The sequence below is a fragment of the Telmatherina bonti genome (genome assembly GCF_933228915.1).
Source record: "Telmatherina bonti genome assembly, chromosome: 20".
Taxonomy (NCBI): domain Eukaryota; kingdom Metazoa; phylum Chordata; class Actinopteri; order Atheriniformes; family Telmatherinidae; genus Telmatherina; species Telmatherina bonti.
The window spans coordinates 27,000,118-27,014,922 of NC_136618.1; the positions used below are offsets into that span (position 1 = coordinate 27,000,118).

The 14,805-nt window shown below is 39.9% G+C and overlaps 1 protein-coding gene across 1 annotated transcript; it reads left to right on the forward strand.

Moving 5' to 3' along the window:
• Positions 1-10,581: 10,581 nt before the first annotated feature.
• Positions 10,582-11,634, forward strand: LOC306770964 (apolipoprotein D-like; the record flags this gene model as incomplete). Its single annotated transcript, XM_079259984.1, has 4 exons — positions 10,582-10,692; positions 10,769-10,890; positions 11,042-11,127; positions 11,387-11,634. The coding sequence occupies 4 exons, from the start codon at positions 10,582-10,584 to the stop codon at positions 11,632-11,634; spliced, it is 567 nt and encodes a 188-aa protein (XP_079116110.1).
• Positions 11,635-14,805: the final 3,171 nt, after the last annotated feature.

Here is a 14,805-nt window from a genome sequence, read left to right on the forward strand (position 1 = left end):
AAACTAACACAATGAAAACCAGCCATGAACCAGCAAATGGGAACTGAAACAAAGGGCTATAAATATGGTGGTGATATGGATGAACTAATTGAGTCCAGTTGTATTTAATGAACAGCAAAGTGAAACAGGAAAACAGGACACTGAGGAGCTAAACAAGGAAACCTACTAAACCGAATAGGAAATCAAAACTCAAAAAACACATGAAACATCACATCATGACAAGATTGTGGAACAGCCTCCTTCTCCATATTCAAGACGCACCACAGACCTTGTCAAACAGATGTATGGTGCTGCATTTGGGCAGCACCAGCACCACAAACTGACATCAAGGATGTCGCTCTGCTGTCAAACGAGTCAGGAACCTTGAGTTTAACCCTTTAAGGTCATTTACTAGAGGTAAATTTACAGTGACTTTGATTAATTTCTTTTAAAATTGTGGAAACAAAACTGTCCGAGCCATCTCTGCCAGTTTGGGAATGTAAAACCCAAACTAAGCGTGTGCTGTAACACAACTGTTTTGTATTACAACCATTTATCTGTTGTTGCTCTGTTATTAACTTCTTTTTAACATCTCGACCATTTGCTAAAAAACATTTAATCTGTCTATTCTTGTCCCACAGAGAAACATTTTTTTCTGGTCTTATTGTTAGTGTGAAAGTTGAAGGGCAAAGCGGGAAAGTTATGTAATGCACCTTTAAGACCTCACAGTTGAAGTTTTTAAAACTCACATAAAGACCCATTTTATTCTCTTGCTTGTCATTGTTTGCATTTGCTATTATTCTTTCATTTAAAATTTCTTAGTATTGTTATTTGTATTTGTTTAGTCAGGGATCTGGGTTGTCTCTAGGGGAGTGGTGTTTTTTAGGTTCCTCCAGGATCTGGTGGAGGATCAGTGATCATCCCCTGCACTATATCTGGAGCTGTCTGCAAGTAGGGATGTTGAAAGCGAGGCCTCATTAAATATTGAGTGAAATCTTACACAACTATCTGACAATGACAAATGGCATCGAAACATATGACCTGGTCAAGGGCTCCATCTGTTGGCTCGAGTGTGTATGGTTACCCATGTCTGTCTTCGCTGTCTCATTTCACTAAGTGTTCAATAAACAATGTGTCATCTAATTTGTCTCCCTGTTGCCTATTACATACCCATTGAAATGATAAAATGGGGCTGTTATGTGACATTAGTGTAGATAACAAGGTAATTTGTATTTCATTTTAAAGATTATAATCACAGTAGCACTTGCTGTGAAGTTTGTCATAAATGTAAACCGATGGGAAGGAGTGCAACAGTGATCATGTTACTGATTTCATACAGCTGAATGAAAATGATTTCTACGCATGTTTGGGCAGCTTTAAGTTGTCAGAGATTTTTAGTTAAAAAAAAAAGAATCTTCTCAATGACGCTGGGCTTTAATCTGCACGTCTAACTACCTCTCCAGCGTTGGAGAAGACTCCCTCGCATGGCACAGATGTAGCTGGTAATTGCAAATATCTCTTAGCAAGTCTTAATGGTAAGTCCGCCCCTGATTTGAGCGGGTCTTCAGCTCTGGAGAGGGTTCTGCCAAATGCCGCTGGACTGTCTCCGGCTTCCTCACACACATGCACCTCTCACAATCAGACAGTCATCACACACTTATGAATACAGTAACTTACTGTAACTATGTGCTTCTTTGTGAATGTGTGTTTGCTGTGTATGAATGAATGGCTATGAGTGTATATGTTATTCGTCCTGTATATCTGTCAGTAAATTCAATTCAATTCAGCTTTGTTTGTACAGCGCCACTTCACAACAATGTTGTCACAGGGCACTTTACATACACATCATTTTAAGCCAATTCATAAATGTGTCAATATAAGTGTCTGCCAACTAAATGCAATCTACTCTCAGCTAACCCTAATGTGATGCTTTCCCTCAATCTGTTTTGGACTTTTTATGATGCAGAACCTCCTTCTCCTCCCAAAAACCCACACTGTTCTGAGCGTTTCTGACTCCTTTTAAATGATTGCAATATTTGACAAGCCCAGCCAAGCGGCAACCTCCGGCGGTTAAAAGTGAAGCCTATGCGGAAGTGCATAAAACTGCAGTTCCCCCTTCATCCACTAGGGGCTGCAAAACAGAGCAAATCCCCATAGACTCCCATGTTAAAAAGACCAACTTCATGGCAAAAATAAACATGTTTACAGCCTGGTTCAAAAATCCATTTTCGGTTTATAAGTCATGACAACTGTGGGGGGAGTGAATTTTTTTTTTTTAACTCGCCCGTTTTAAAGTAATTTAATCTCGAAGTTCGGGAAATTTAGAGGCGTGTCCTTTTGATTGACAGGTACCAATCTCTGGCTTCTTTTTTTTTTTTTTTTTTTTTAACCTGTCCTGTCCAGCATCTCAGCATACAGAACAGCAATCTGCGTGCCATATTTTTGCCAGACAGATTTGCTCTGTCAAGGGAGACATCTCATGTAAATAGCTGCCCTTGATAATCTGAATATTTTTATTATTATGATAATTATTTTATTTTATTTATTTATTTATTTATTTATTTTCCTTTTATCATTTTGCAACCATCGTCAGTCTTGATATGGCCGAGCCGGACCTGGCAGGGAAAGAGGAAAAAAAAAAAGAGAAAATGAAAGGAGGAAAAAGAGAGACAGAAAAGAAAGGCGTGTCTAAGCTGCTAAAGTTACAGTATTTGCAAAACAATATAAAGTACTGAAAAAATTCAACAAGACATAAGTAGGATAGTGACAATATTCAAAAACAGACAAAAAAATGAAAAATAAAAGTAAAAAAAGTAAATGAATTAATAAAATAACAATTATAATACCAACCGTTATTAAACATACCTACAGAGAGTCATCAGCAACATTTAGTAGGAAGCAGATGGGAAGATGAGTGCTTTGTGGGCGTGCACGTGTGAGTGTTCAACCTGTGATCATGCAATCAAAGATCAGCTGAGTGCTTGTAGGGGAGCATGACCACGACCCGAGGTGTAGGGGAGGAAGCCAAGGCCCCCAGGGCCCAGCAAGCCCACCGCGCACAGAGCCCGGGCAGGCAAAGCAGAGAGAGCCTCCATCCCCCGAGCCCAGAGCAGTGGAAGCCCCCAAGCAGGGCGCGACGAGGCAGGGGCACCGGGTAGCACAGGGCGACGGCAAGCCGGCCCGGCGGGCGCCGGGTGCTGAAGCGCGGGCCGCACAGAGAGCCGGCAGCCCACAGGCCCCGCCCACCCAGAGCAAAACCATCGCGGGCCGGCGCCACCACGATACCAAGGGCGGGATCCCCAAGGACAAGGACACGTCCGTAGACCATCCCCCCAACAACCCCTCCCCACAACCCTCCTGCTGCTTCCTATCCCCCCTCTCCAGCACCCTCCCCATCCCTCTCCCTCCCAAGCCCTACTGTCCCCAACACTCCCCCCCACCCCCACCCCCACCCCCCTTTCCTCCACACACCCCCCCCCCCCCCCCCCCCCCTTCCCATTCCACACACCCCCCTCCCTTCCTCCCACACACCAATCTCTGGCTTCAAGTAAGAGGAACGTAGAACATAGAACAACCACGGTTTTTAGCCGGTTAACAACGTGACTTAGCTTTAGCCCGCTTACCTCCGTTAGCTGGTTATCTCCCGTTATCTCAGGGTTAGCTCGGTTAGCTTTTAGCTACAGAAAGCTCGGAGTTCGCTCGATGTCAATCATCCGCCATGACGCTCACAGCCCCCCTCTCAGCTCCACCTCTTTGCCCATATTTGTATTTTCCGGGCGAGACAACGCGCATGATGCTGCCAACATGGCAACGGTAGGAGCCGCCCACCGAGCTTCAATTCAGCTCTTCAGAACCCTATGGGTGACGTCACGGAGACTCCGTCCATCTCTTTATATACAGTCTATGAGCCCAGCCCTTCGAAATTCTCGCGAGGTGCTCGACTTACCCAGATGATGTAACGAGGCTTCGGTTGGTGTGCTCACGTGACTTTTGGCATGTTCAATCAACCTATCAAAACAAGGCTTGCGACACTTCCGTGTCACATCAAATCAAAGATACTTTATTCATCCCCGAGGGGAAATTCAAAGTTGCTCGACGTTTGCTCAAGCAGATGGCCTCGAGCGTAACATAGCTGCCAGTTCTTTGTTGCTTGAGCGTTGAGGCCTGTAGTAAAATCCCGGCCCTCCTGTATTTCCTAGAATATCCTCTGTGCTTTCCAGAAACCTACCTACTAAATTCTTCTGAGCTCCCTGTGTTTTTCCAGGGGTCATCATCTCTAGATATCATTTCTACCATAATAACCCATTATCTGCTACTGGCAGCCTTCGGATCTGGAAACAAACAACAATGTGCAGCCTGTCTGCCCTCCAGCGATTCAGAATCACCGGTTCAGACAATCAGCACTCTCCCTCCCAGACCGTCTACATCCTCTAACAAGTAGGAAATTCAACACTTTAGAAGTCTCTTAATCGTACCTCACCTCATATACCTGTCTTTACAGTGAACTTAGATTGAAGCTTCTGGATTTCGCGGACACCATATTCCTTATTTCTCCAATAAAACATTTTCTCAATTCTCCAGTACTTGCTTCATTTGCATGAAGGTCAAAACCCTGATCATAATGTCATGTTTTTATTTATTATTATTTATTTTTTCTAAGGCCCTGCGATGGACTGGCGAGCTGTCCAGGGTGTACCCTGCCTGTCACCCAAAGCCAGCTGGGATAGGCTCCAGCTTCCCCGCGACCCTGAATTTGATTAAGCGGTTCAGAAAATGAATGAATGAAAATGAATGAATGAATATTTTTTCTAAGTTGGGAAGCACTCTGGTCAACATGTGTTGCTTTTAAAAGTGCTTCATAAATAAAGTTGACTTTACAGTGTGAGCTGCATAAATGCAAGTGTTAACTCTAAAAATTCCTCCTCAGTGATGAAGGAAACTGGGAGGGGAAGAAGTGAGGAACACAAGTGGCTTTTAAAAGAGAACAGGTTTTATGTAGCTAAAACATCAGGCCTTTATAACCAACTGAAAGTCCTCATGGTAAGTAACTTTAACTATTCCAGTAACACAAACCAAATCAACCCAACGCAGAGAAAAGTGACCGAACAAAAAATAAACAAAAATAAACAAAACATCTGAAATACTCTGATGCCTAAACGTACATACTGGCAAAAAGGAACAAAAGCAGTTTTAATTCAGTTTTAAATATGTAAAGAAAACTGTGAAATACTAAACAATTCAAGGTGAAATGTGTGTGCATGGAAATATCTTCTGTACGGCCGTCACACAAACTGTAACCAAACAATGATTGTCAGATGCTGCTGTATAATCGTGAACTCCATTCAGTCCTTCATGCATTTACTGTCACTGCATTTTGGCTGTTTTTGTTGAATAAACAATGACGCTGTGATATGCTATGTGTCATTGTTTCTCCAAGTCAGTATTTGCCTAATTTGAAGATATTATGCTGATTGAGGACAATAAAAATATTCTGTTTTTCAGGATCTTGTGCTGAATAAGCTGTACTCTTTGTAAAGGACAAATTTATTTCCTTACAATTTGATTGTGGCTGTAATAAATAATACTCATCAGTTTTATATATATATAAAAATTCTGGGAAATTTCTGCATCTTGTTTTTAACCTTGCCTTGTTTGGGTCATCTTGTCCTGTCTTGTATTGTTTCATACGGTGGCTGGGAAGTGCAAAACAAATTAAAATTTCCAAAAACACATTTCAAAATTTGAAATTTTGAAAACCAACTCACAGTTTAATACACAAATTTCAATTTCATAAAACCAAGTTTCAATAAAAGGAAAAAAGTATAAATAAAAAACAAGTTTAAATTTAAAAAAAAAAAAAAACTAATTCACTTTTTAGGAATCAAATATACATTTTAGAAAAAAAAATAAAATCAAGAAAACAAATTCCTATTTGAGGAGACAAATTTACATTTCAGGAAACATTTTTAAAAGACGATCTGCAATTGGAAGAACACTTTTACAAATCCTGAAACAGATGACCAAAAGGCAGCTTTACACAGGAAGGAGGAACTTGAACATCGGAACTGCTTTACTATCTGTAATTCAAATTTTGGGTAAATATTTTATGATATGGATGTAAATAAAGTAGCAGTTAGTAGAAGATTAATGTCACAAGCCCCCCATGGGTTATGACATATGTTATGAGGGTTAAGCACAACCTGAACAATCAAAGAAAAAGTTTAGACAGTGTATGGAGTAAATGATAATCAATAACCGTCATACATGGGCCAAATACAACCACAGATGTGGTTGAATAAGCCGAATATTCTTTGCTACTCTGATTTACCAAGATAGGATAAACTTATATGGAATAGAAATGGGATAGTGTTGTAAAATAAAGCTGAATAATCAGACCATTAGGACTGTGGGACATGAATAAGGCCAGCTGTTCATCTCTTATCACAACGTCAGCAATCCCACAATGCAAGAATGTGCACATGATAACCATTTAAAAGCTGCTTCGTGTCATCAGGAACCAGAACAAGAGCCTGTGCTGTCGCTTCAGACTCTACATGTCTGAGTCAATCTCAGGCCTGAAATCGTCACACAACTCAGGTAAGAAAGAGTTACTCCCGATGGGAATTACACATGATTATTGCTGTAAGGCTTGTAAACACTGATTTGGCTTGTATATCACATGTTTTACACTGCATTGTCAAGAGTTAATAATAAATATTTTATTATAACCTCTGTCATTAAAGTTAAATACATTTTTAGAGTAGAGGGCTGCATTTTTAGCAGGCAACACACTTTACTGCTTTCTCTCTCACAATGCTATGAACTGCCAGCTGAGTGTTTCACAGCTCAGTTGGAAACAAAAGAAGCTAAAATGCTAATAATTCCAGCTATGCCTCAAAACAAAAACTCCACATTCCAGCAGCTAGCGGCTGGGTGTGGAACATTTGTGAATAATTTGCACCTCTCGGTGTTTGGACATGTTTTTGTGGCCCTTACTCAACTGATGGAGAGTAACAACTGTTTTTTCTTTAAGATTGTTGTTGATGTCTTTCCTCCTTGGCTTTGTGTTTACACTAAATGCTGCAGAACAGTAAACTAACAAAACATCTGCGTATTAAAAGTGCTCACTGGGATGATAATCAGCGATTAACGTCATATGGTTGATATTTATTCTTTTAGTTCGTGTGGAAGCAGGACAAGCGGATCGGTTTATGCTGCATGTTCTTGTTCATCTGAGGTTTATTTATTCAGTTTATCACCTGAATCAAACCTGAACATTTTTATGTTGTGATGAAAAACTTTCTTTTTTATGACTTTATCTTAATACATAATAATCATTGTATGTAGTTTTAGTTTAGTTTTGGTCCGGTTTTTGTTACAAGTCTTGGTTTTTGCTTGAGTTTGAGCCTTTTGTCGATGTCACTACTATCTCCTTATTTCTAATATATCCTAATGGGTATTAGACGTCCTGGTTTCTTTTTGTCCATCCTGTTCCAGTTTGTCATTTCAGTTTTTATCTGCGGTTTGCCTGTTTAGCGGTTCATATATTTTCTAGTTTAGTTTTGCAGACATCATGGCTTCGTAGCACTTTTTGTGTATTTTAACTATTTAATTGCCAGCTCTGTGGTTTGATAGAGCAGCATTTAAGTGACTATAATTAATTTTATTATGGATTTGTGGAAGTAAACCTACCTGAGTTATCTCTGCCACTAGGTTTAGGCTGTAAAATCCAAACGTAAATATTTGTTATTCCATCGCTGTTCCAGCTACAGTAATAAGTATTATTGGAACTATTTGTTTAAAAAAAAAGAAATTTTTATTCTTAGTGTCTCAAAGAAATGAAAACATGCAAAGAAAAATGTTTCCATTCCTTAATTCCTCCTGTCAGAATAAAACCCTTCATATGTCCATCCAATTTGCTTGCAGTCCTGCTCTTGTCCCCCCCATCCCCCCACCACCACCACCACTGAACAAGCCCTATAGAGACTCTAGCAGTATATCCTCACATTTAGCTAATTAACCCATAAAGAGAAAAATGGTAAGATAAGTCTGAATGTTTTCCCCTTTTTGCAAAATCCTAACATTTTATTATCCTATCCGCTTAATCGGATAAAGGGTCGCGGGAAGCTGGAGCCTATCCCAGCAGGCGTGATACACCCTGGACAGCTCACCAGCCCGTCGCAGGACCATTTTACAAAATATAAAATAAAAAAGTACGACCATTCTTTAGGAATACTTACCATTTATTACCTTTATTATATGTCAACATTGTCAGAGTGCCATCTTCTGCTTTCTGGCAAGGCAAGTTTATTGATGTAGCACCTTTCATCTACAAGACAGTTCAAAGTGCTTTACATGAAACTTTAAAAGCATTACAGAAAAAAAGCATAAAAGAAAATACAAATAACGAAATCATAATAAAATCATAAATTATATTAAAATAATTAAAAGCAGAATTAAGTAAAAGTTACTGTGCAGACGTCATGCATAGGCGCATGAGAAAAGAAATGTTTTAACCTGGATTTAAAAGTTTCTACATTTGGTGAGAAGTTTAATCTCCACTGGCAGCTAAATGCTGCTTCTCCGTGTTTAGTCTGGACTCTGGTCTGGACTCTTGTCTGGACTCTGGTCTGGACTGGTCTGGACTGGTCTGGACTGGTCTGGACTCTGGTCTGGACTCTGGTCTGGACTGGTCTGGACTCTTGTCTGGACTCTGGTCTGGACTCTGGTCTGGACTCTGGTCTGGACTGGTCTGGACTCTTGTCTGGACTCTGGTCTGGACTCTTGTCTGGACTCTGGTCTGGACTCTGGTCTGGACTCTTGTCTGGACTCTGGTCTGGACTCTGGTCTGGACTCTTGTCTGGACTCTGGTCTGGACTCTGGTCTGGACTCTGGTCTGGACTGGTCTGGACTGGTCTGGACTGGTCTGGACTCTGGTCTGGACTCTGGTCTGGACTGGTCTGGACTCTTGTCTGGACTCTGGTCTGGACTCTGGTCTGGACTCTTGTCTGGACTCTGGTCTGGACTGGTCTGGACTCTGGTCTGGACTCTGGTCTGGACTAGTTGACCAGAGTCTTTGGATCAAAGAGCTCTGCTTGGTTTATATTCTCTGAACATTTCACAGATGTATTCTGGTCCTAAACCATTCTGGGATTCTGTAAACAATCAGCAGGTTTTGAAATCTATCCTGTGACTGACTGGAAACCAGTATAAAGATTTTAAACTGGTGTGATGTGTCCAGACCTCTTAGTCCGAGTTAAAGCTCCAGCAGCAGCATTCTGGATGAGCTGGTGTCCATTAAGGGGCAGAAGACAAAAATCTGATGTGTTCCACAGGATTTTGAGCAAAGTTTGCACCATAAAGTGATGCCAAATGTCTCAGAAACTGTGTGTGTCATATCTGTCACTCTGGGTTATTATAGGTTTAGACTGCTCCAGCCTAAACGCAGTAACTAAGAATATATGTTGAGTTTTTTCATGGTGGCAACTTGAACACTTCCAGTTTAACATTCTTCAAACCAGACTGACTATCCCGCTTTCTCTTTGCATTACCCACAATGCAAAGTAGCCGTGCTGAGCTGTGGCTCTACAGCAAAAAATGTTGCATTAGCATGACAACATGTTGTTGTTCAGCCAGAGTCCTGACCAGAACCAGCATGAGAGATCATATTTCTCCAGTTTTAGCCTCTCTTCATTGGCTGCCTGTTGAATCTAGAATAGAATTTAAAATCCTTCTCCTTACATATAAAGCCCTCCACAACCAGGCACCACTATATATCAAAGACCTCATAGTTCCTTATGTACCAAGTAGAGTACTTCGTTCACAGACTGCAGGCTTACTTGTGGTTCCTAGAGTCTCAAAGAGCCGAGCAGGAGGCAGAGCCTTTGGTTATCAGGCCCCTCTCTCATGGAATAAGCTCCCAGTTAGTGTTAGGGAAGCAGACACCCTCCCCACCTTTAAGACTAGGCTGAAGACTTATCTTTTTGATAAGTCCTATAGCTAGGGATGGTTAGCATCCCTTAGTTATGCTGCTATAGGTTTAGACTGCTGAGGGACATTTCCTGATACACTGAGCTTCTCTCTCTCTCTCTCTCTTTTATCCCCCCCAATAACAGTGTTGCATCATTAACATGTATGTCTCCTGTCTCAGCAGGTCTCATTGGCCAGGAGTAGCAGTTCCTGTTGTCTGTTGTCTTCCTGTCCTCTTCCCTCCACACAGCAGAGGCAGATGGCTGCCTGTCCTTAACCCGGGTTCTGCCGGAGGTTTCCTTCCTGTTAAAAGGGAGTTTTTTCCTTCCCACTGTCGCCTTGTGCATGCTCAGGATGGGAGATTGAGTTGGACTTAACTCAATCTGTTGGTTTCCTTATATAGGCTATTATGAATTGGCTTTCATTATGTTTTCTTCCCTGTCTGTAAAGCGTCTTGAGATGGCATTGCTGTGATTTGACGCTATATAAATAAAGTTGAATTGAATTGAATTGAATTGTGTCACAGCTTCCATATTACCTTCACACTCAGCTGCCCAAACACACACACACACACCTGTAAGCAGGTGGATTTCTCCTCTAACCTGTGACCTCCTCTTGTCTCCTGAAGCGATGATGTCTGCTGTCTACTTCCTCCTGCTGGTGCTGCCTCTGCTCTCCGCTCAGACTTTTCACTGGGGTCCATGTCCTACTCCATGTGTTCAGCCCAACTTCAAACTTGAAAAGGTAAACGACACTAAAGGATGCATGCTGGGACCTCACACTGCTAGCTGCTAACGTCATGACTTCTTCCCGTTAACAGTACCTTGGGAAGTGGTATGAGATCGAGAAGGTCCCTTCCTGCTTCAGTCGAGGAAAATGCAGTGAGGCAAACTATTCACTGAGGAAAGACGGTACCATCAAGGTGGTGAACTCTAAAGTCGTGTGAGTACTGAGACACAGTGACTGGAAATCCTCTTGGATTCATGGAACCTGAAGTCGGCTTGTCTTGCTTTTATTAGCAGGTATCACAAACTTCCACCTGTGTTTTCAAGTTGAAGGGATAAGGGATATTTTGCTGTTTTGTGTCTTTCAGTAAAGACAAACTCAGATCTGTAGAAGGAACAGGGGTGGTCCGGAACGCAGCAGAGCCAGCCAAACTCGGAGTTAGTTTCTCATATTGTAAGTATTTGTTCTTAATCTTTTACCTCTTACTCTCATACATAACCAGGCCTGATGTTTCTATTCATCATGTTATTAAATGATTAAAAATAAAAAAAGTAAAAATAAAGTTCTGGAAAAGTCATATTGTGAATGACATGAGGCAGATTTTTCACACATCTTGGTTTGAAAGGTTATTTCTTAGTGACAATATTGGCAGAATCATCCATTGGTTTGTAACAGTTTATCCTCTTTTTTCTTTCTTATCCTTTTTTCCAAGTTAATCCCTACAGTCCATACTGGGTCTTAAGCACTGACTACACCAGTGTGGCCATCGTGTACTCCTGTACAGACTTTCTCAACCTGTTCCACTTCCAGTATGCCTGGATTCTTGGACGGTCACGTTTCCTGCCTTCGTGGACGATGAAGCACGCCAGAAAACTTCTTGAGAAAGAAGGAATCGACGTTTCCAGAATGCAGGCCACAGATCAGAACTGCAAAGATAAAAAGAAGAAAACTGCTGATTGACATCTGTAACACACAGCAGGTCCTGCCTTCAAACAAAAACTGTCTGGTTTCCTTTTCTTTTATAACACCAGTATTACATGATTTTATAAATAAAAAATAAAAAAAAGCAGTTTTATAACATCGAACTGCTTCTATGATTTCAGAAACTTTGCTAAAATAGTTTATGAATAGTTTATGAATGCAATTGTAACAATAGTTTATGAAGCCATACTGTATTCTTTTAAATGTATTAAAAAAAAAAAGTTCCTGGACCTTTAGAGGAAGATAGTGGGTTGAAGAAGGAAACACAGTAAAAGGGTTTCATTGATTAAGAAAGCATATTTCCACACCTTGTTACAGAAAATCACCCTTTCATTTTTAATTCCGTATGTTCCAATATGTTTTGTAATTATTGTGAAGCATCAAATAAACTATTGTGTATCTAGATCCTTGTTCTGGTTTCATTCCTGCTCCGATGTAAACGTTACGCAGAACAACATGCTTTCCAAACACACACACACTGATCAGATTTCAGAACATATCATGACCCAATTAAAATGAACAAACACTGTTAGTCTCTCTGCCTTCTTCTGGTTTGGTGTGACCCAATCAAATTAATGTTCATGAATTGATTATCAATTAAGGATCAAGTAAACAAATGAATCAACATTGAGATCATCATTAGTTCATGATGAGCAACAGGAATTCATGATAAAGTCTTCATTAATAAATACATTAATTCATCATGAGTTACACATAACATAAGTAAATGATTTGGAACGTTATTGTAAAGTGTTACCAATACTGTTATTGATATTCATCAATTTTCTTTGTGAGTGACTAAATTGTGATCTTCTAGTATTTGCCGTTGTTGCCGTTTTGTTTCAGGATGTCATAATAGTAAAATGTATAACCGTCAACTTACTTTATTTTGTTGAAATAACTCATGTTTACTATCTTTGACAAGCAGTAGGCTGTAGATTGTTTTGTTGATGTAATTTTAACCAGAAAGAGGAAAATAAGTCTCCTGGTTATCATCTTGCAGGGATTCCAATGGCATAAACAGAGTCATTGTGTTTATCTGGGCAAATTTAGTAGAATGAAAACAACATAAGAGCTAATAGCACTCAATGCTCCATAGTTAGCATGTGAAAAATCAATGTATTCGGAGGAAAGATTTAAAACATCATCACTGTCTCTCAAGAGGCGAAATCAGCCAACCATCTATTGCCAAATACCTCACTAATCTTCTGCAGCATACATGCAGAGAGATGTAGACTAGCGTGTCGTTGATCACAGATTCTGATGGGTGACAGACGTAGCTGTAACACTGTTGTTGCAATTGGTGCCAGAATGCATTATTCATTTTGAATGCAACGCACAACTTCAGCGTTAGATTGGAGTACTTCTTACATAATGTCCCTTTAAGTGGACTGGAAAGAAACAAGACCTACTGGCAGTTTAACATTTCATTTAACAGACAGGGTCCTTAGTAGCGTGTAGAACCACATCAGCCTCCTCCTGTATCGAGTTCTGTTTGTGTCAAAAAAAAGTATATGTAATATGTGTACATGTTGTAGGTTTATGTTGTGCCAATGTGTCTTTGGTACATGTCTATGGCCTAATGTTTTTGACAAATGTTGTTGCTTTTTGTATATGCCAATATTGCGTATGTATTTCTTGTATTTCTTGCATATGTACATGTTGTACATGTACATGTTGAACATGTATCTGTTGCATTTGTATTTATTGCACATATAAGTGTTGGATGATGTAAATGTTGTACATGTATGTTGTTGCATTTGGGTTTGCTGCATGTGTAGACTTCAGATTTCGCTGCACTACCTTCTGATTGGCTAATGTCGTTGCTTTCTGTTGTTGGTCAATGCTGTTGGTTTGTGTCATTGGTCTCTGCCGTTGTTGTCTTTATCACAAATAAATGCTGAAATAGGCCATGTCTGGTCTAAGTGTTTATTAGACATTACAAAAAAATGTTAGAATTTTAAGAAATACATATTTAAAAAAGCTTGCAAAATATTTCCATTATAGCTTTCTTCCCAAGAATGAACAAATGTAAAGACTTTGGGGGATGTATCTTAACTTGCATATGTGTTAAAAAGGTGCTTAAAATGTAGGCTTCTGTAATTTTGTCATTTAAAGATAATAAGGGAATTGAAGGGGACATTTACTTTGTGCGTATAGTGGCCTCGGCCCTCATGCTGCTGTAAAATGTGAATGCACTGTATCAAAGTTATCAAAGTAGATAGATCAACCCAATATTTTAGGCAATGATTCCCACTTTTAGGGATGCAAAACTTTGCAGTGAGTCCTCAGAGCCTGTAAATAAAGGCACAAATAGCATTGTGATCATTTGAAATATGACAATATCTTCCAAGGATACGTTAATATTTTCAATTTAAATTAATAAAATAACCCTCATTGAAGAAATAAAGATTAGCGTTCTTTGACCAAAACTGCCCCCTGCTGTCCCAATAAAGTTTGAACCAGTTGAACAATGACAGAATAATCCAGTGGCCCAGACACTAGCTAGCATGCTAAGTAGTCCGAGTCCAGCCAATGCGGCCGCACAATCATGTACAGTAAATAACCCAAACTCCAAGAAGATATCTTCGATTTTTTTAGGTTATTTAGTTTTAAGTTATTAAAATTAAAAGTAGCCAGCATCATTATCCCGGCGCTATTTGCACTAGGACCCCTTTGCTGTCCAAATTACCGCCTGAAGGGGAAAAAAATGCTATGATGGAAATATTTTGAAAGCTTTTTAAAATATGTATTTCTTAAAATTCTAACATTTTTTTGTGATGTCTAATAAACACGTAGACCAGACATGGCCTATTTCAGCATTTGTTTGTGACAAAGGCAACAACGGCAGAGACCAACGACATAAACCAACAACAGAAAGCAACGACATTAGCCAATCAGAAGGTAAAGACGTGCAGCGAAATATGAAGTCTACACATGCAACAACATACATGTACAACATGTACATGTACAACATGTACATATGCAACATGTACATGTTCAACATGTACATATGCAACATGTACATGTCCAACATGTACATATGCAAGAAATACATACGCAATATTGACATATACAAAAAGCAACACTTGTCAAAAACATTAGGCCATAGACATGTACCAAAGACACATTGGAACAACATAAACCAAC